The sequence below is a fragment of the Salarias fasciatus genome, chromosome 19 (assembly GCF_902148845.1).
Source record: "Salarias fasciatus chromosome 19, fSalaFa1.1, whole genome shotgun sequence".
Taxonomy (NCBI): Eukaryota; Metazoa; Chordata; class Actinopteri; order Blenniiformes; family Blenniidae; genus Salarias; species Salarias fasciatus.
Genome location: NC_043763.1, coordinates 20,617,639 through 20,640,482, shown reverse-complemented (window position 1 = coordinate 20,640,482; position 22,844 = coordinate 20,617,639). Strand labels below are relative to the sequence as shown.

Genomic DNA, 22,844 nt, shown 5'->3' with positions numbered 1-22,844 from the left:
TGGTATGAAGATCTGTTAGTTTAGCATTTAGCATTGTAAATCACCGCTTTACTCTCAGTGTGTATTCTCTGACAGCTTTCTGTTTTTTTGTATGGTCTGTTTTTAAAGTTTGTGGGATAATAGGAGACCTGTAAAACAAAATCAGCACGACTGAAAGGATACCGTGCTTTTTTCTTATACACAGTATTTCTGCTTTGATATTTGATCATTTATCTTCTGATGCTAGGGTTCAGCAATTGTAATGCATTTATATCGGTGTTCTAACAGTTTTTCCCCTGTCCTTGTATCAATAAGCCTTGATCGCTGGTGTTATTCTGGAAGAGTGACACCCACCCTGGTTGATGCAAAATCATTTGTACACATCAACTCGTGACTTTAATTTCAGAGAGATTTTTAAAAAAATATTAGGCTTTTTTTTTTCCCCCAATTACAAATGAAGGGGCTAAACTGAAGGCTAAAATCAGCATGGTTCTTCTTTGCAATTAAATCCCATTGATATTGTTTTACTCCTCCAAAAGATGTTTGTCAGAACCTAAAAAGGACCAAATCACGCTGAATTACTAAAGCTGCAGCCTTGATTATTTCTGTACACAACCGAACTGTCTTTGTCTCCCCTTCTCCTGATATCAAGAGATTGTAATTTACTGGTTCCTTGACAGGTTCATAATCATAGAAATATTAAAGCAGAGCTAATCAAATCACTTGTTTAATTATGCCTCTCCTGGAGACATGATGTAAAAATATCACCTAGTGCGGAGACTGGGATCCCAGAAACTCCTGCCCCATATGTTAGCTCCTCTCCCTAACCCCGTCCCCCCCCCCTCCCCAATCCACCCCCCAGCACCCCCAGCCCGCTGACGTGCCCAACACCAGATCTGGCAGGTTTCTCTCCAGCAGATTCTTGCTTTGCACCCCCGCATCACGATTGGACCTGACAGTGCCTTCAAGTCCAATTAAGAGTGAAGCTCTGAGAGAGGAGTGTGTTAACCCTGTTTGGCGCGCAGCTCTACCCACCCAAAGTGTTGATGTGGCATCTCGGCAGCCATGCTCCTATTTTCTTGCAGACATGTGAAAACATCGTTACAGACTGGTGTTCATTAGAGCCCAGAGCCGAGGTCTTATCCTTTACACCGAGACGGTGGACTGCTGCTCCCTGTCTCCTCAGCCTGTCAGCAGCCTCTCTCTCTCTATGGGTAGTGGCTGATTACTGTGAATTTCTGATAAGTGCTCTGCATGCCACAGCGAGTTGTTGTTGCCAGTATGAATTCTGCAAATCCCCCCTTATGGCGGCGCTCTATAATCACTGCGATGATTGTGGGAATAGAAGGACGTGCAGCAATTCCCTTCAGGAAAAAAAAAAACAAAAAAAAAAACTAAACTGTGAGATCTTTCCATACGCGCCATTACCATGGTGCCCACTCACCCCAACAATGCTGCGCTGTATGGCCCCTTTGCAGATTTCAATCTCCAAACTGCTATGTAGGCGATATTGTGGAGCTTCTAACCATTCCTCAGCGGCACGCACGTCTTCCGTAGCTAATCCAGCAGCAGTTCAGTCCGGGGTAGGACAGCCTCTCTGTTCCTCTTGTTAATCCGTTTCGTTTCCATATCCTCCTTTGTGTACCTTGATTGCTCTTCAAATTGCTTTCCTGTGCCATGTTTTTCCTAACATCAAAAATTAAACCCCTGGTGCGGGGGGTTGCTGTAAGAAGCCTTCCCCTGTCAAAATGTGTGCCTGGTCATTCGTGACTGTTCCCTCTTCCCGCTCCGAAGCCCTCACCCTCCAAGACCCAATATTGTGTTGCTCTCATTAGACTGGAGCGCATGTACAAGTGTGCAAGCGCAAGAAAGTCTGCGTGTTTGTCCGTTCACTGTAGGATTTAGATTTGTTAGTGTATTTATACAAAAATGTGTACAAAGTCACAAATTACTTTGCATGCTTTGATAGCGGGCGCATTAGTCATCCTAGTGGTAAATGTTGTTCTATGGAAGATTCGCCACATTTCTTCATGATTTGGTTGCTGTAAAAATTAGGATATTTTATATATGATTTTATGTATATTGTTTTTGTAATGTTCAAAACCTGAAAATCCACCAAAAATGATTTCAATTCTACATACTTCAACATTTTTACATATATTTGATGATTTCAAACGTAGTTGTATAGATGAGGCCTTAGATTTCACTCTTGAGGTCAGATTTGCAGTCAGGTTCATTAGGGTCATTGTCAGCGTTCTGGGTGGGTTCGTGGGGTTAAGGGTCAAGGTTTGCCCTCACCAGCTGCAGTGTTCTAGGTTATGCTAAGTGTCGAGAGACTACATAATGTCTGTAGGCTCCACCCAGAATGTTTTCCAAATGTGTGTGCGCGCATGTGTGTTTTTGTGTTCGTTCATACGTGTGTGCCTTTGGGCTCATTTTCGCTGCAGGAATGTAAGTGGCAAATGTGACGCCAATGTGAGCAATGTGCTCTTGGCGGCTCAGGGCGGAAATGTGAAAGGAGAGATTGGAAGTGCTCCAGGAGTGAGTGCTTGAAATTACTGACAGAAGAGGTTCAGTAACCTTTTGCAGTCTGTCAGAATCAATTAGGCACTGAAAAGAAGTCTAAAGATACTGATGATTGAATGAAAAAAAAAGAACTTTACAAGCAAACGATGAATAGCTCCCGACTGGGTACACCACATTACAGATAGAACACCATATCGTCGCTCAGATTTTAGAATCTGCAAAAAGAAAGAAAGACTCTAATTTGTAGATTGTCTCGCAGTGTTTTGATTTTCCATTGCCGAACAATAAATAAAATGTCCTTTCATTATTCACAACTATTTACACTATTATTTGGCGATAATATTAATTGTGAGTGTTGTGAATATTTTTTTTTTTCTTTCTACAGAAATCATGGGAATCAGGGTAAAAATGAGACTTGCCAGAGAAATGGTCCCTGGTTTCATAAATTCTCATTTAGCAAAGCATCTTTCTCTGGAACTTTCCCAAACTGCTATATTTAACTTCCTCTGCTGATTCACAATTCAGAACACAAGCTGCTGTTAAGACTCTCAAAGTAAATTATTAGGGGAAGCAAAGAGTTCCTTATCCAATTTAGATGGACCAACCCCAGAAATCTGATTTACTAGTAAAATAGAATGACGGAAATGAAATTACAAGACGTTTGTTCTTTCTTTTCTACAGAGGACGATCAGATGAGCAGCGGCGAGGGGGGCGAGGGTGACGGTGGAGGTGGCGGCAGCAATGCCAAATCTGAGTCAACGATGGAGAAGGACGACAACAACAACGACGAGTACGAGAACTATGACGAGCTCGTGGCCAAGTCCCTCCTCAACCTGGGCAAGATCGCAGAGGACGCCGCCAACCGTGCCATGACGGAGTCCGAGATGAACAGTAACTCCTCCAACAGCGCCGAAGACGAGGAGGAGGAGGAGGAGGAGGAAGAGGAGGAGGAGGACGATGAGGACGAGGAGGAGGAAGAGGAGGAGGAGGAGGAAGAGGAAGAAGAGGAGGAGGATGAGGAGGAAGGGGATGAAACGCAGAGGGGGGACCTGAGTTTGGACGTTGACAGTGACGTGGTTCGGGAGACGGTGGACTCCCTGAAGCTGCTGGCGCAGGGTCACGGGGCCGTGCTGTCGGACAATTTAGACGGACAGGACTTCGAGGGCGGCGCCGTTTTGAAAGGGGACGAAAGCGATTGTTGCCACAACGGAGGGAGCGCACACAATGGTGGTAATGGACAAATTAAGACCACCAGTAATGGACAAATAGAAAACAGCGACGAGGAAGTGTGTTTAAGCAGTCTGGAGTGCCTACGGAACCAATGCTTCGACCTGGCTCGCAAACTCAGCGAGACCAAGTCTGTGGAGCGGAACGGTACATCCCAGCAAAATCATTTCGCCTGCGGGGATTCCAATCAGCAGCCCCAGCACCACGGCTATGGGGACTATCACAGTAGCCACCACGACAGACGGACACTTGATCGGAACTACTCCGACATGGACAATCTCATGAAGCTGGAGGAGCAGCTGAGCCCGCGCTCCAAGGCCTTCTCCAGCTGTGCGCAAGACGACCGGTACCACACCAACCACCGGGACTTCGACGAGGACACGGCCTCTGTGACGTCGGACCGATCGGAAGAGGTGTTTGACATGACGAAGGGGAACCTGTCCCTGCTGGAGAAGGCCATTGCACTAGAGTCGGAACGCGCCAAGGCAATGCGGGATAAGATGGCGGCCGAGGCCGCCAGAAGAGAAGGGGTGAGGTACGCGCACGAAGACCAAGGCCCGCGGCACGGCTACGGCGTGGAACGTAAAGCCCGGCTTCACGATGGTATGAAGAAGCCGTTCTACCATAAAGGTGAGTGGCGCTTTCAGAACACGGACACGCTCGGATACACACCCAAATTCCATTGGAAACCATGTCTGCGCAAGTGTAGACATGTTTACCTCATTTAACAAGCTCAGGTAAAAATGTTTGTCTGCCAATGTTTGCCTCTGTATTTTATCTATCCTGTACTGGAAGACGAGACAGCCCACATGCATTCTGGGAACCTCACTATAACCCCAGGACAAGCTTTTTCAGCCAATTTGGAAATTCGCATCTCAGTAGCAGCGGGAGCGGCAGCAGCAGCTTATGTTGTTAAAATAGGCCAGCATGGAAACATCAGAGGGTAGGCTTGTCAGGCATAAGTAATGGCAATCTGCACGGCCTGTTAGGACCGCAAATCTCATCCCTGTGATGCAGCTTGGGGTAAAGCTGCCTATTTTTAAACCTGTGCAAGCACTAGGGAGATGAAACTACAAAATAGAGGCCTTCTGCCTGTAGAAAGGATTCATTCTGTGGGGAGAAAGGAAGCTTTTTATGATTTTCCATTCAGATTGATACTGGCTGATACCGCAGAAGGACAGACGCACACTTAGAGCTAATTATATATCACATCGACTCCTGTTCTCAATCAGAATGCCAAACATTGTTGTGTACCTGCGAAGTGAAAATGGCATTGACATTCACAGTTTTCTTCTTACAAACTCCTTTGTTTATCCCTTAACTCTGCTCTCTTCGTACCCTTTACTACAGCGCCGTACCATCTTAACTCGGTTAAATAATTTCCTCCCATAAGGAAGATATCAGATGAGAGCAACAAATAAGAGCACCCTAATTCACAGCAGGATGATATTACACTTTAAATGCCACACAATTCACAGCAGGTTGATATTGTGAAGTAAATGCCACACAAATGCTAATTTGGAGAGGCTTCCATGGCCCTTGTGTCTGGCTAATGTTGGAATAATGAGAGGACGCAAGACAGCTGCATCACGATAACATCTTTCCCCGGGCAAGACAGTAGCAGACACTCGTTGACCAGGGTTCTTGTGTGTGTTTTATAAAACAGAGCTTGGCAAGGGAGGGGCGCGCTCAGAGAAGAGCCCCCCGCTCCCGAAGAGAAGCATGAGGTTGAGATGAAAATTGAACAGTATCAGAATGACCGATAACGAACGACAGGCCCACTGACTGCACATTAATTATCCAGAGATGGTATGGTAATGGGGGCCATTTGCTATGCAAAGCGCAGACCGTCCCCAGCCACAATCAATATCCCCTGCTTTCTAATATGCCTTCCACTCGGCTGCCTCCAACCCCGCTGCAGTGGAAGCGTGGCGAGCATTGGCAACGCGGCCGCCTGTACACGCATGCGTTCGCGACTTATTTTCTAATGCACTCTTCAAACAGTGAAAGTAATAATGTGGTCCGAAGATGTCATTTATATTTAAAAAAAAAAAAAAAAAAGGAAAAAAAAAAAAGCATTTTACATGTAGACCAAGTTCCTTATCAACATGAAATTTCCCTGCCTTTTATTGCATTGGTGCCAGACAGAAGAGCCAGACATGACTTAGCAATATTGCAGCAAACTCATACTGTATGCTCCCATCGTGACATAGATGGATGGTAGCCATTACACATAATAACTTCCTTTTTTCCTGATAAAAAAGACGTATGATTTGGTTTTAAGACTTAGTTGTTTCTAAGTACACTTGATTGAATTTTGCAAGATGTCCTCACATAGAAATGACAAAATTTGTTTTATTTCAGATTTAGAATCAGAACTTAGGGCTGAGTGCAAAGCAGTTCACACTTGCATGCATGTTGGTGCAGTTGATGGGACGATTTTTGCATGAACCCTTTACATTCCTGTGATAAGTACAGTGTAAGCGGCGTTCTGCCGATTACAATACACAGAGATATTAATGCATCACATAGACATGCAGCACATCGGCCAACATATTGCAAGAAAAACAGAACGAAGAATCTTAAAAGGGGCATGTGAATATAATATGAATAAATTGACTCCCACACATTAACTGTTTATAAGGATTATACAACCACCTGGAACAGTTACAAGAGAAGACAACACTCATCGGTTATCAATCAGAACCTTAGCGAAGACGAGACAGACGTTCACTAGAAATGGTTTTTAAAAATTCCTTTAAAAAAAAAAAAAGGCCTGATTTGAGATTTATTTTTAGCTCATGATCTGTCTACTAACATGAGCAGGGTTGAATCCATCATCTATACTGCACCGCACCGAGCCACCATGGACTGTTTCGCTGACTTGGGCCATATTTTTTTTGCATAATGTCGTATCTCTTTGACTTTATACATTCTCAGAATACCATATATTATCTGAGATCCCTGTAGACCCGACATACTGTTAGAGTTGAACAGCACATGGGTGTCAAACATAAGGTTCTTGGTCCAAAATCGGCCTGCAAGAATCTAAAGTCTGTCCTGCGAAACCACTAAGTAAAATATCAAAGATTGATTTTCTGTATCCAATTGCTTAAGAGTAGCTGACACAACTCCACGCTGAGATATCAGTGACGCTGCAATAAAAGTTCTATCGAAATATTTCCTGCTGAAGCTTTTATATTAAATTTCATCTTGACTCCACATGCACCTTTAGAGATGGCAAAATGTAGCTTTTTATCAAATAATGTAAGTTTTTTTTGATAATAATATAAGTTTTGCTGGAGAACTTTTTAGTAAAATCCCATCTTACTCCGAAAGCCGGCCGACTACATTACAAAACTTCCCGTTTCTACAGCCGTAAATACCAAACCCTCGAGAGCCATGGCTGCCAACCAGTGTTCCTTGGAGTCTAAACAAATTGCCTTTAAGAAAAATGGCCCTCCTCTCCGATCTCTGACTCATCAAAACGTACCAGAGGAGCCGAATGCTGGTGGACACACCAACTCTGCCCTGTGATCGGGGCCCCGGTTTGAGACCACAGCATGTAAACATACAGACCTCTTCTGCAACCAATAAGAAGTTTCTTTTCATGAGTGTAGTCTATAGTTTAGTGTCTTTAGAATCCCTTTGACCTTGATTCGACTTTCCTTTGTGCTCTCTCCACAACCTGTCGGTTTATTTTGGGTCATCAGTGTTCACCTTAGCCGGAGCAAGTCCTTTAAACTTTAATCAGTGGTCTGCTTTTCTGCCTCGGCCCCGTCTTCTCTCTCTTATATTCGCTCCTGATAAAGACGTCCATCATCCACATTTCTCCTCATTGATTTCAAAATATGATACATCTCTCACCTCCTGAAATCCTGCTGTGAAAATATCTTCCAACTCCTTTTTTTTTTTCTTCTTTAAAGATAGTCATGGGAAGAAGCTCTTTGTCTTTACAGTCAATAGAATCCTTGACCTTGTGCTGGATGGTTGCATTTCCAGATACAATGCCAGTTGGCACGCCCTGGCACCGCCACTTTTTGGTGGTAACCAGATCTGATCGGAGGGTGGAAGGAATAGGAGATGCAGTTTTTGGGAAGGGAAAGACAATCTCATCCGGGGTGTGTGTGTGTGTTGGTGCACATCCACATTTGTGTGTGTGCTTCTTGGACCATCGTTGCCATCCAAACGCTGTCACATGGTGCAAAAAGCACCTTTTATGAAAAAAGATGTAAGTCTTAAATGGAGGAAGAAATCACTTTTTTTTTTTTGAAGGTCACCGACACAAGAGTTTTCACAGATCTTCACAGTTTTCATGACAGTACACAAACTATCAAAATACTCTACACCAAACCAATTACTGGGTCCTTTGTCCGCACTATTCTTCGTTCTCCTTCAAACGAATAATGATGACCTGCCGACGTAAAGAGATTCTCTTCACTTTAGATGTATTTAGTTTTAGTGGTCAAGGACGTCGATCTCAGTTTTCATCTGAAATTAATTACACTTGAAGATACTGAAAGCAGCAGAATTTGACTCGTGCCCGGGATACCAGGTGCACACATACACACTTTAAAAGTGTGTGTAGGCATGCCACACATGTACGGGATTTCCTGGCGTTCTCTTCAAGTTAAAAGCTGCTGTGAGTTTTCATTCGTAGTCTTCAACTGTTGCGTTGGTTTCACTAAAGCATATTTATCCTGGCATTAATCTCTATTGCACTTTTAATAATCGTGCTCCTAAAAATGCTCTTTAAAAAAAAATTGTTAGTTTTGCATTTTTTGAAGTTGTCATATAAAATTCATATAATGATTTCCTCCTTACACTCTTTTAATCCAAAAGAAGCACAAAATTCATTCAGCTGAAAGTTACATCCATGTTGCATTCATGCCCTCAATAAAAGTACAGCAGGTTAGAGAAATGAAGCACAGACCTGAACTTATTCATTTCAAATCAGAAGTTGCTCTGATAGAATCAGATTAAAGGTTTTTTCCTGACATTTGCATGCATTAACAGAAAATGCTAAGCCTTTAAGCACAGTTTGTGGCTGACAGTCTATTTTCAACAGATTTAAGGTAATAAAATTAGCAATGTGATTTGATATTAACACTATACTTCCAAATGATCCCTAATCCAAATCAGTGAATTTGTACCTCACCCACTGGACTTGAATGCTCCATCCACTAAGTTGGCTTTTAACTGCGCTGACCTCTTCTCCCACCTGTCACTAAACAGCCTGAAATAAGGCAGCACTTCAGTTTTTGCCCATCCTGCTTGTCTAACGACCTTTACGTCCCGTCGTTCCCGCAGACGCTTCACGCTCGGACAAGAAGGAAAGCCGGTGTCCGACGCCAGGCTGCGACGGCACAGGTCACGTAACGGGCCTGTACCCCCACCACCGGAGCCTCTCCGGCTGTCCGCACAAAGACAGGGTGCCACCAGAAAGTAAGCGCATCACGCACCGGCTGCCCGTCCACATGAGTGACCCTACCTGTGTCCTTGATGTTGTTTGATGTTCGGGAACCCAGCATGTTTCCCGTGCATGTGGCTTGCTCGGCGTGTGCTGTGTACTCGATCCGACTGTGTTTGATATGTCGGCGTGGGCTGCGGCGGGGCGGCGGTGGCCGGCGGGCGTCAGACGGGTCGCAGCTGCACTCCTCCCGCGACCTTTTGCACGGGGCCGTGGCTCTTGCTTTTGCCCGTCGCCTGCCAAGTGCGCCGCGGCGATGAGGCGGGAAACGAGGCCGCGGCGATGTGCTAACAATGGGGAAGTGGCGATCGGCAGGACGATCAAAGAGCTGTCAATTAGCGACGTGCTCGGCTGCATGAGACGTTCCAATCAGCCGCATTGACTGAGAGTGATCGGGAGAATGCATTAAGCTCATCCAGTGCTGTCGTTTTCTGTGTGCTTCTTCACAGCATGGGTTATCTCTGCATGTGTGGCTGAAAAGAAAAAAAAAAGTCAGTCTTGTCTTTGCTTAATACATGTTGCTTTTTTTAATATTCATTTATTCTCCATATTTATTTATTTCAACAAACACGGGAATGCTCGCAGACCTTGATAACACAGAGCGTGCTCGTGTCACTCATGCCCCCCCCCCCCGTTCATTTATTTGTATTCCTTGCTCAATTAAGTCCCCGTTGAATAAAAACCAGTGTCATACCTCTGAGCCACAGATCAAGTGAAGTGGCAATAAACATTAGCCTTGAATGAAAAGTGAGTTTTTCTCCCTGTGGAGAATTCATCCCGGCTATTTAGTCTCATTCTCCTTGTGCAAACTTCTCAATAAAAAGACCCCCCCCCCCCCCCCCTTTTTTTTTTTTTTTTTTTTTTTTTTTTTTTTACACGTTTCATTAACTGCGACGTGAAAATCAAGTTATGATCTGCCGTGACCCAGGCTGCAATCAAAACTAAAAGAGGGTTTTAACAATGGCAAAGAAATTAGTTACCATTACAGCTCGGCTTGTAAAGACCAGCGGTGTCGCCCGCGACTCTTGTTCGGCCACTCAGGGGTCGCCAGCCTGAGACGCGCTCGCCGCCCGCAAATGTGAAACGACTCGGAGCGGCTGACCTTGGCGGGAGGATCCAGAGGAATTTGGGACGCTCCCGAATTGATTGTCATTGGAGATTTTTGGAATTTGATGTCTCCTCCGCTCGAAGTTGATCCCTCTAATGCTGCACAGATAGCAGCTTCAGGCTTCTTCTCTCAGCAGCTCGTTGTTTCAGACTGTTTAAGACTTCTTGAGTTGTTAAGTAATGTAGCTCCTTTGACATTATTTTTTATTTCAGTATGCCTTTGTGTTATGCAAATCATTCAGGCAAATAAGGCCGACTTACTGAGGTATAGTAGAAGGTCTTTCCATCAAAGATCTACCTTGTGCATTTTAAAGATTTTACGTTTAAATGTTTGAAATGCATTTCTAAATTCAACATTAACTATTGGCTTTTGCATTAATCTTGAGAAGTTGTTCTGATGATTCTAGAAATAGGTTGTTTTTAGGTGCTTGTTTTTTTTTTTTAATTGATTGAAAAAGAATAAGGTTTTGCAGCCTGTGATCACAATATTCTGCACCAAAATGTTACAAGCAGCCATAATGGGACAAACTCTAGCTTCTGTTTTTTTCAAAAACTGGTTGGATTGAGGTTTTTCCAGGTGACGCCTCCACTGGGTAAACGAACTCCCACGAGTGTGATTCCAGTTTCTGTGTTTTGCCTGGTGGTGAAGGGGGAGGATCATGAGGGGAGCTTGTAGTCCGGTTCGTTTGGGGGCAAGCGGCCCCCACAGAGAGACCCAAACACAGCAGTCGCTCCAAATTCTCCAGTAATGAATTGTCAAGTTAACCTTCATCCGAGCGCTGGACGGTGCAGCCGCTGCGCCGTGGCTCCGAGCCGCTCCTCCAGCATCTGTCGCCCCGTTTTCACTGCTTCCCCTCACTAATGGCGGGTGCAGGTGACGCTCACGTCCCCGGCGCCGCAGCCCGAGCTGCTGCTGCCACCGCGGGAAATGGAACAGAATGTATGGAAAAGCCCAGTGGGTCTCCTTTAAAGGTAAATATGGGCGCGTGTCACACGTGTGTCTGGCCGCAGGACACGTTCACAGACGAGTGAGTCTCTCCCTCCCCATTAACACATTTGCCGTACTGAATGGACGATGCATTATTAATGCAGTGGCTTCACTTAATTGGGAAATCACACTGTGCAGCCCAACTGTTCCTTGAGAAAAATTACGATTAAATTAGATCTTCAGTTCATTTATTCTTTTTTTTTCCTGTTTGCTCACTGTAGCTCTTTTTTTGTGGAATATTAAAAAAGGAAAGAAAAAAAATCCTTTAAATTGGCTTATCTTTGTAAAACAACAATTTTTTTTTTCTACTTCCCTCATTGAATCCATGAAGTTAACATCTGTACGTCCCTCTGAATTCGACCCAGCTCCTCCGTTTCTTGCCATCCTGTCCGTCTTTCAGCAAAGGGCAGGTCGGAGCCGGAATATGCATAATGTATTGGCTTGTGGCGCATTGAGGTGGCAGGCTTTGTCCAATTACCTGCACCCAACTCCAATTAGTATGGAGGGGAAGGAGGATGATGAGGGGTTAAAGTTTAAGGGGGTGATAATGATGAAGCTGATGCCGATGGGGTTTGGCCCCGCACGCCACCAGTGTGGAGACGACCCCTTCCCCTCAGCCGCCCCGGCCCGCCGTGCTCCGGCGGCGCCTCTCGGACATCCATAGATCATTAATCTAATTGGCTGGTTGCCGAGGGGATCTGAGACAGTTATGGACTGTTTTAATGGTAAACGGTATCGAAGACTGCACTCTCTACCCTAACAACGCGACCGGTGATAACAAAGCGCACTCTATCAAGGCGCCGCATTCCCTCCGCCGGCTTGTTGCATTGATTTCCAGCCTCGTGTTTGGCATGATTTCCAGCTGTTGGTTGCTCTGCTCTTTGTGCATGCACCCTTCCCCTAAAAAAAAAAAAGAAGAGGGGAAAAAAAAAGTCCTCCCTCCATCCATATTTCTCGCTGGCTTTGTCCTGTTAAACTCAAATGACATCTTTTTATTCATGACCGTCCCCATTCCATGAATACTAATTTGAAAGAGCCGGATAAGTGGAAGCAATATGGTGGGAAACCTCGCCTGCCCTTTCCAACTAGTGTTCATTAAAATGAAGAAGAGGTCATTTGGGTTCACACAGGCTCATTTCTTAATGATGTTTATAATGCCAAGCTCCTCACACACTAATAGAGCTCATGCGTGATTGCGGAGGGGGCTCCTAACCTTCCCTGTCTTTCACTCTTCTACTCCTTTCTCCTGTCCGGCCCAAGTTGTGGCAATGTATGAGAATGTTCTTAAGTGTCCTACGCCCGGCTGCACGGGACGCGGCCATGTCAATAGCAACCGAAACTCCCACCGAAGGTAAGAGCACAGCTGGGATTAACCTCCAACCCAGCTCGATTCTTTCATTTTGTGACCGTGGGAGGATTGTTTTTCACATTTTAAGTTTTTCGTTTGTTTGTTTTGTTTTGGGCTTTTTTTATTTTTATTTTTTTGCATCACTGTTGGTAGAAACTCAGTCTCTTTACTTTTCAACTGTATGTGTGTTTTTGTATTATTTTTATTGAAAATATAGAAAAATGTTTTTAAAGTATCCCGCGTTACAATGGCCATACAAAAACAGTTCAGAATCACTTTAATCAATTTTTATCACATTCAACGTTTCAAGCTCAATGCTACGCCGTTTCATACATTGTTATTGATTTATGGCGATACAGTCCAAATATAACACACAGTCCTCGCTACAAACACCATCCCTGAATCACATGGTGTCACATTGTAGAAATGAATACGTTCCATTTATAATTATAAAATTGGCGCTGATCTTCATGTCAAAATTCTATCTAATACATTTGAAGGTGTTTTTAAGAATTCAAATGCTAACCAATAGTCATGTAGCACTATCTGTTTCATTCATTAGAAAATGACAAAGGAGCGCGAAGAGTCAAGGTTATTTACATGAAGGTGGATCAGATATTCTTTAGTGATTTTTTAGAATTGCAGGAATAATTAGAGCAACTTTGGAAATTTCTTTGTAAGTATTAGATCAGATAAGAATACAGTTCTTTTTGAGTCAATTCATTAAAACGCACATGTTCGAGTTGAAGCAAAAGAAATTAGTACAGTGAAATGACACGCCTCTGTCAAACACTTCATTATTAGATTACAGAGGATTCCAAAATACATTCATCTTACAATATTTGTTACTAAATCTGTTGAATTATTTGAAATTTTTTAGCGTTAACAGGAAATAAGGTGATATGTTTCACGCATAATGACATCAAAATACAACATTTTGAAACCAGTGTGTGTCAAAGTGGAAGGTTATACATGATAGGAAATCATATTGAGGATCGTTTTTGGGGGAATAGTTCAGAGTCATCACAATTATCTGTTAATTGAGGATAATAATAAAAAAACTGGAAACTATCACAGGAACTGGTGCGTCGTCTTTTCAGTTTTGCGGCGTAGTTTCACACACGCTGATTAGAATCCTGCAAACTGCTGCATACATCATTTATCAGCCGGTGGCAGGAAATGGCATCCATCAGGTGCAGGTTCGGAGGGAGAGAGCTGAAATAGCGGGGCGCTCTCGCTCTCGCCGCCGCCGCCGCTGTCAGATGGGGCGAGGTGACAGTGAGAGAGGAGTGTCACCCGCAGCAGATGCTCGGGGAGTCGGGCATAGCAGCAGCCATTAGCACCTTTCTGCCACTCAGCTGGGGTGACAGGAGAGGTGCAGACCTGGGAAAGGACCAGAATGCCCCCGTGCTGCGCCCGGTGACACGGCTGCGGCGCCGGCGAGAAATAGGCACGTGCACACGGGCGACGCACTGCAAACTTCCACTTTTACCCAAAAGAGCTGATATAAACCACCTCCGTACGCTTCACACTTTCCCCGCACACACACACACACACACACACGCGCGCGTGTGCACATCTGATGGCAGGTGCTTATGAACACAACTCTATACTGGCTTGGGGCCATTGTCAGAGATAATTCTTCCAGCCCGGCTCGACACGCTGCCGGCTGACACACCGGATGGAGAGTAATCGGGGTTAAGGATAACAACGTGAACTTTTGTCATATTTGGTCAGTTAGTTGTCAGGAGGAAGTTTGACAGAGTTCAGTTCTGTCGCCAACACGATATAAGTATACATCCTGAGTGAGTGAGTGAGTGAGTGAGTGAGTGAGTGTGTGTGTGTGTGTGTGTGTGTGTGTGAGAGTGAGTCGTGTCAGCAGTTGTTTGAAGGAAACAACCTGCGAAAACGCACATAAATATGCACTTTTGTCCATATGGGAAATATCTATTCTGAAGATTTATTTTAAAGCCAGAGACACGCCAGCTGTTTGTGGCTGCGTCGTTCAAAAGTGTGAAAAGAGATTTTAAAAAAAATAATGAGTTAGCAATTTGGAGTTGAGACTTTGAACTAACAGGGAGGGAGGAGCTGGGGTGACTGGCTGTCAGGCAGATGTGTGATCCGAGTGTTTGGCCCTCTCCAGTTCCTCGTATGGGTCCATCATTACCTTCTATAAATGTTCCTCTGTGACAAATGGTGCTCTGTTAGATACAATCCTTTACATTATCCAACACCAGAAAAAAAATCTTCAGTTAACTAAAAAAAAAATGAGAAAACAAAAGCGGAGAAGATGTTGGACTCTGCGGAACTTGTCCCAGCTGAAATCGTCAGTCCAACACAAAAACCGTCACACATGCAGCTAGTTGATAACCACTTTATTAATCAAGCAAACCTGGTTTGGAGATTTTAACGAGAGCTGAAGCAACAAGCACAATCCAACAGCTATAGGAAAAGTTTTTTGGTCGCAGTTGTTTAGTTTTGAAAAACTAAAGACATTTTCATCTCATGTACTCTGCACCACTACACAGAAAAACTTGAAATTTTCCATTTAAAGATTTGTATGGCACTAATTTAATGTATCACAAAGAAAGTCACACTCGTCTATCATAAGAATTTGCAGTTTATTTTATTTTTTAATATCATTTTTTTGTTCAATTTTTCTCCATTTTTTATTCTATGTGCTTTGATTTCATTCTTCAGTATCAAGGAACAGTTTGAACTCTACTTTAGTACGATTAGTAATAATTATTATGGCTGCCAGTGTTTTTATTGTGTTCTGATTCTGGCGGCATCGTTCAAATTTGAAGTTTTTTTTCTACAATGTAGAATATAATGGAGAATGTGCCGAAAAGAATGTGTGATAGTACTCTGCTTCTGGGAAAACCAGACTTTCCGACTTCCCGATTCATTCCCATGTTGGACGTGTCAGCGCTGCATTTAATCACAGCTGGAGTTTGGCTTTGTCGTTTCAGTCTGTCGGGATGTCCCATCGCCGCAGCCGAGAAGCTGGCTAAAGCGCAGGAGAAGCACCAGAGCTGCGACGGCCCCAAGTCCAACCAGGCCTCTGATCGAGTGCTAAGGTAGCTTCAGCCTCCTGCACTGCGCCGCTTTAGCCATATTGCAAATTAATTGTCCTTCACTTTTTTTCATAAACGTCCGTGTGGTAGAGCCGACTGATCGCTCTTCCTTCATGCTAAACAGGCCAAAAACCGCGCAGTGTGTTCTGCTTTTACACTCTCATCCACATGTTCTGAAATTCCTGCCGATGTAAACTGGGTAGGTTTGCCAACACTGAGTGAACTCAGTGGTGGCTTTTGTAGAAAGACATTCTGATTTAAATGTAATAAAGTACTGGTGTCACATGGAAATGCTTAGTTCTTTTTTTTATTTTTTTCTTCCCGAGCATTCAGTAATTGCGATTTGACGTCCCCCCCCCCCTCTTGTTTTATGTTTATGTTCTCCCATCCCCTGAGAATACATCCAAAAGGCTGCATGTTCATTCCTCCGCTCTCCCATTGAAGGCAAATCGCTTTATTAGATTATAACAAAATTGGCCTCATTTATCATAGCGAAAGCAGGGCTTTTTTGAATGAGAGCGTCTTTGATAGTCATGAGAATGCCATGATGAAAAGTCAGGAGCAGTTGTAAATTTTCTATTTATGTCTCACTGAGCAGCGGCAGTGTGAGATCTTGGATTTCATTTCTTAGATTGAGGCTATAAATGCATATCAGATGATAAAAGTATTTCAAAAGAGTCCAAGAATCATAGAAGAAGTGCATCAATTCACTTTGCTGTTTGTTTGTGTTTTTAAAGTCCTAAGGCTCCAAAAAACACTTTGTTTCAGGGTTGTGTTTTAAAAGGAAATAGTCCTGGTCCATGTCCCCTCTGCATGATCCAGCATCGTGGTCCTTGCTTGAATCCCAGTCTGCTCCCTCCTCCCCCCTCCCTTCACCTTCCTCCCTCCAGCCTTACTCATATTTTTATTTCTATTAACCACACTCTCGCCCTCATCCCACGTTCCCCCTCCTTCCCCTGGGCAATGTTGAGTGCCTCGGTCCAACTACCACCCCCTCGTCATTTATTTTCCAGGCCTATGTGCTTTGTCAAACAACTGGACTATCCACAGTATGGTTACAAGAACAATGTTTCCACCAGCACGCCCCGCTCCAACCTGGCCAAGGAGCTGGAGAAGTACTCCAAGACCAGCTTCGACTACAGCGCCTTCGACGGCAGCAACAACCACCACGTGTACGGGAAACGGGCCATCGCTCCCAAAGTCCACGGACACAGGGACACGTCGCCCAAAGGCTTCGACGGTACGAAGACCACACGCTCAGCTTCAATATCTTACTTGAATACTATCGCCGTTACTTTGGGCTAATTCTGCTGCTTCCGTTGTGTCTGGTGATGAAGTTGCTGTTGTTGTAGGAACAATCTTTCACCTCCTCTTCATACTTTAGAGGAACATATTTTACAGTGTGTCATTAATATTAAAGAATCTCCAAACCGCGGACATCGCTCATCCTGACTTGCGTACCTGCAGGCGACGCCATGTCGTACTTGCTGGGATGGAACAAGGAGCTTTTTGAGGGTTTCGAATATCAGACCTGATTGTTGGTGCTCGTATCAGTATCGGTCTGATGAATAGATAGAAACTCATTGTTACAATGAAAAAACAAAACACGATCGCCTTTTACTGCACATTAAAGCACGATAACTCGATATATGATGTTTAATTAACTGTCATATCATCATATAATACAACAGACTATATTTAATCTTACATTAAAACCTAAAGTGTAACAAAGTTAAACTGAAGTTGTTGCAGGATTCCAAATTTCCAGATTTCAATGCATGTTTTTATTTGATTTATTGGATCTGCCCATCATTGAAAAAACCACCAAACTGACCCAAAACTGACTTTTTGTGAGTGTTTCCTGACTAAACTTTCTCCGACTTTCGTCATGGCGCCCCACAGCCAAACGCTACTGCAAGAACTCCAGCTCGGCCAGCAGCACCACCAGCACGTACGCCCCCAGCAGCAGCGGCAGCAGCCTGAGCTGCGGAGGTGGCGGCGGGGGCGCGGGAGGTGGAGGAGGCGGTGGCGGCGGCGGTGGAGGAGGTGGTGGCGGCGGCGGCGGGGGCAGCAGCGCCAGCAGCACCTGCAGCAAGAGCAGCTTCGACTACAGCCACGACATGGAGGCCGCCCACATGGCGGCGACCGCCATCCTCAACCTGTCCACGCGCTGCCGGGAGATGCCCCACGGCATGGGGGGCAAGCCCCAGGACCTGTGCTCGCAGGTACGACCACACTTTCTCTGAAAAGGCCAAAATGTGCGTTTGAATCGTGGCTGTAGGGAAATGATCAGTTTATATTTTATAAACTATGTAAAAACTACAACTTTGGAAAGTAGGTGTTCATTGTTTCATTTTCTTCCTATTTTCTTGTGCACATAGCTCTGCTACTGTAGTCTGACTCAGAATTTCACTTATATAGCACTTTGCCACTGCTTGCACATTCCCCAAAGTGCTTTACACTCTTAATCACATTCACCCATTCACACACTAGTGGAGGCGGCCGCCATGCAAGGCGCACAATCCATCCTCTGGGAGCAGTTAGGGGTTCAGTGTCTTGCTCAAGTGGACACGGGGTGATGGGGAATCGAATCTGCAACCTTCAGACTGAGAAACGACCGCTCTGCCTTGGAGATTTTAAAGAGAGCTGAATCACCCTGCATCATCCCTGCACAGGGATAACATGCAAACTCCAACACAGCCTGCAATAGGCACCAATCCGGCCCACCAAACTCCCAAGCAACGGTCAAAAATTTTACCGGTAATCGGTCACTTCAGAGTCACTGCCTAAAAAGTAGTGGTGCAACCATCAAACGTTTTAAATCAGTTTCCTGATTTGACACCGCAGCCTCACATGAATCACAGGAGCCTCACCATGGTGTCTTATTCGCGGCGCCATTGTAAGACGCTGGCCTCCCGCTGTAGTCGGAGAAATCCACTGACAGATTATCTCCACTCTTCCTTCATTATATTAATGCTGGCACTGAAAACTGACAAAGGCAGGGAGATTTCAGTCGAACACACACACACATACACACACACACACACACACACACACACACACACACATTCCATTAAAGATCAGGCACTGTGTCTTACACTCAGGGCTCAGCGGGGCAGTTTTTTATTTTCCGTCTGGAGATCAGATAGGAGCAGGACGAAGGACCGTTTGACACGGCGTGAGTCCAGTGTGTCATTTCTGAGGAGATAAGGTGACGGTGTTCCTGTATTATCTGTGCCCAGATGCTGAGCTGGAAAATGGAGGCCCAGGGAGAAAGAAAAAAAAAAGAAAAAGAAAGAAAGAGCCCACAGTAGAAGGCTAATGCTGGCTTAATGTTAATGTTGACAGTGGAGACGGTCGGAATATCAGAACGGGAGGAAATAAAGAGACGGAGGAAAGAGCAGCCCTTTTTGGAGGGAGATTTTGGAAATGTCACAGTGCAGGAGGAGAGGAGAACAGAGGTGTGCAGACAGACAAAGAGGCGGAGAACGGAGAAAAAATGGCTAAAAGCAACATCCTTCCGAAGGGAAGTGGAACAGAGTGAAGTTGGCAGGACGGACTCCTGCAGCAGCCGGGACTTCCTCTGGTCCTGCCTCGTTTCATTGTCTGTCCTCCTCCTGCTCCGGGGCCGGGCGAGCAGGATGCTCCCGGGGCAGGATGGGAAGACGAGAGACTTCAGAGGGGTTTTTTTTCCCCCTGCCTTCCTTTTTCTTCTTCTTTCCTCTTTCATCTCAACACCTCACCTTGTGGCACACACTGTTCCTTTCCACGCCTGAATGAGACTACACATACACACTCACACATATTCTCTGGTGTTGGTAGTTGGTGTATGCACTGGTTCCTGGTTGCTGCTTGAATGGCTGTAAAGATCCGTCTGTTTGATTCGGTGTTTCCCAATAATTCCCAAGACGGTGGCAGCCCACCACATACCAGTCTGTACCTTCTGTTGCCGCTTGTCCACACAGAGCAAATGTATGAATGAAGTCCAATGTCAGGAAGGTGAATTTGAAATCGAGAAAGAGCCATCCTCTCAGTTTTTTTTTTTTTTTTTTTGGACGCATTCATTCAGTCATTCATTTCGAGTTTCCATGATCTTCTTGTTAACTTCATGTCAACCAGTCATCACTTGATGGTCTCCGCCCTTCTGCTTGCCTATAGTCACTTTACAAATCAAGCCTGGCAGCTTCAATGTGACAACCACTGGCATGAGTAAAAGCGGAAAGCTTTCCTGGTGTCTGTTTACAAGACAACGGTGCTTTGGAGTCACCGAAAAACTTTTTGAAAATGATTCCAGAGCAGCTCTTCTGAAAAGCTGCTGCTGCACAGCAGTAGTGGCCTACAGAGTGTCATGGCTCCCATATTCTCCTGGGATTTGGCAGTTTAAGAGTTGTATGTGTGCTCACCATCGTTAATGTTTGTAGCGTATTGTTCTCTGTCCATGTCTGTGTGGCGCCATTGAAAAACAAAACCAAGAACACCAGCAACTTTGTTCTTGAAGTAAACATTTGTAAAGGTAGAAAGAATTTCTGGCTCTTTCTAACCGAGAATAGCGCTGAATGACGATGGCTATACTGCAGGTCTTGTTGGATGCTCTTGTCGTAGAGTTGTTAGTAGCTACCAATTGTAGGTCAAGAAAAGACTGCTGGAAGAAGGAGGTGGCCTGTTGTGCTGAATGGAACGCTGGCAGCGGGATGCACAATAAGAAGAAAGCAGAGCAGCATGCTCCTCTGGACAATGCTCTTCTTGGAAACCTGGGATCGTGACCTTCATGTATCTACAGCTTTGAGACCCGCCACCTATTGAAGCATTGTTGCAGCATTGTTCCATGACCGCGATGTTTCCTCATGGCAGTTGGCCCTTTCAGCGGGTTAATGCGCTCGATCACAATGCAGCAGCTCAGGAATATTGTGAGGAACATGACTGTGAGGTCAGGATGTTGACTTGGCCTCCGGATTCCTGACATCTCAATCCGCTGGGGTATTTGTGGTATGTACTGGACAAACAGGGAGACTGACGGCGGTCCCACGAGTGTTCAGGGTTGACTGGACCTACTGATGGTTTTTCACCAGACATCAACAGAGGTCTCTCAGAGTTTGTGCTTCAATGAGGCAGGTATGTTTGGGCCACCCATCAGATGTTCGCCAGGTCGTTTTAACATTGTGGCTGATGGATGTATAACCTTCCTCTGTCTGCGCCTTGTTCTTTCTGATCATGTGTTCGGCCTCGTCTGTATTTTTTGAATCATTCTCCAGCTTGAATCCTCTGTGTTTTGTTTCCCCGCTTGAATTTTTTTCTCTTTGGTCTGATCAAAACAAAGACAAATTTTTTACATTTGTCTTCCTAGTCACCACAAGTAATTGATCAAACCTCTTAGGATCTCGATTGGCTCTGGCTGCTGCATTTTTAATCAAATATATTTCAGGCTTTTTGGAGCGTTTGCAAGGATTTCAGATTCTGAGTTGGAAAAAATGCCTTTTTTAAAAAAAGTTAGACTTATGGCAGTGATCAAAGATGCAAGAATCCAGAAGCTAATCCTAAATTCTTGCCTGTATAGTTACAGTAAGCATTCTGTGTTCAATGTATGTGCAGGATAATTAGTAACTGTGAAAAGGGTTTGTCATTCGCATAAAAGATTTTGTATTTTTCATAAAATTGTCCATCAGTCCAGAAAGTTACCTTTGTTATCCCAAAGTGTTTTACATCCATATTTAAACAATATATCCAAAGTATCCCATATATACTCTTTTATACCAGTGAAATTCAATGTAACCATCTTAAATTCTTATGTTTGACCAATCCATCCATCTGTAATTAATTCATCCACACATAGAGCTACTTTTTTGAATATGACAACCTGTCAAAAAGGATGTTCAATAAATTCGCACATTTTACTGTCATCCTCATTGATATCAATTGTTTGTTTGTTTTTTCCCCTTTTATAGTGGTGGCATGTACCAAGTTACCCAACATAACTTTCAGAAAAATATGTGTAGGTACACTACATGCAAACTTAAAGTTTTATTATCTTAAATGTGAATATGTAGGTGAATTTCCATGCTCAAAGGTGGCCCACATTCTCTAGAAACATTAACAGTTTTCAAAAATGAGTGAATTGAAGGTTTTAGAATCCCAGAAATTATAGAGCTGAGATGGTTCATTAAGTTAAAGGAGGTGGATGGATTTATTTCAACACCTGGAATAGGTAAACAGAGGTAATGTTGGGAGAATCTCACTTTATGGCCTGTCTTCACACCCAGCATTGCCCTGGCAACAGAGGTCAGAGGTCACCGGGCCTGAAGAGGAGGAAGGGCTGGGTGGTTCCTTCCATATCATGGCCGTTAATTTGATTTGAAGGGGTGGGTCACGATAATTGGACCCTGACATTGAATACAATAGGTGACAAGGCGAAGGCGGTCCGCAGAGCATGTTCACAAGGACGAGGCGAGTCATGGTCACCAGCACGTGCCATGAGATCTGTTCCTCGGCAACTTGACCTTTATTCAACACCGAGTGTTTCTTTTCCTCTCCGGCCTTTCCATTCTTTCCTTTTTCCTTTTTTTTTTTTTTTTTTTGTACCGCCCTACATGTCCTTCTCACTCTTACAAGCTCTTCCTGAAGTCATAATATCGTGGTCTTTTGGTTTGGTGGACGGGTCCATTGAAGGTGTATTATCACTCTCATGACGAGCTGTTTTTTGGTTGTTTTTTTTTTTTTTTCCACTATTATTTATCTCCTTTTCATGTCTTTTATTATCTGTGGAGTGACATTTTCCTCCACAGACGAATGACCCTGCAGGAGTTGTGTTTTTGTGCTTTGCGGTTGTGGTGGAGTCCTTGGTTCAGCCACGCTCGTCGCAGTATTCATGCCCAGTCCTGAATCTGTCACCCCCACGTGCGTTTGAGTCAGTGTGCGTCACAGAGACTTTTTGGCTTCAGACACCAGGAGAATCCGCCCCTAAGGGACACTGTCGGCTGGAATCAGCATTAAAAGGCGGGCTTTCCTTCTCATAAAGGAGAGCGAGGAGGCGGGGGAGGGAGTCAGAGGAAGGGATGTGTGTGAGAGCAAGGACATGAACGCATAAACATCTACACGCCCACCTGAAGAACAAACCAGCTTTTAAAA

The 22,844-nt window shown here is 44.5% G+C and overlaps 1 protein-coding gene across 4 annotated transcripts in view; it reads left to right on the top strand.

Annotated features, from left to right (window-relative positions):
• Positions 1 to 22,844, top strand: part of myt1lb (myelin transcription factor 1-like, b) — a 122,594-nt gene that overhangs the window by 81,698 nt on the left and 18,052 nt on the right. For all 4 annotated transcript variants that reach the window (XM_030117688.1, XM_030117689.1, XM_030117690.1 and 1 more), the window contains 6 exons: positions 3,187 to 4,362; positions 9,043 to 9,177; positions 12,558 to 12,648; positions 15,618 to 15,725; positions 16,736 to 16,962; positions 17,625 to 17,947. In XM_030117688.1, the coding sequence (XP_029973548.1) occupies positions 3,187 to 4,362; positions 9,043 to 9,177; positions 12,558 to 12,648; positions 15,618 to 15,725; positions 16,736 to 16,962; positions 17,625 to 17,947 (2,060 nt within the window). The remainder of the gene's footprint in view (positions 1 to 3,186; positions 4,363 to 9,042; positions 9,178 to 12,557; positions 12,649 to 15,617; positions 15,726 to 16,735; positions 16,963 to 17,624; positions 17,948 to 22,844) is intronic.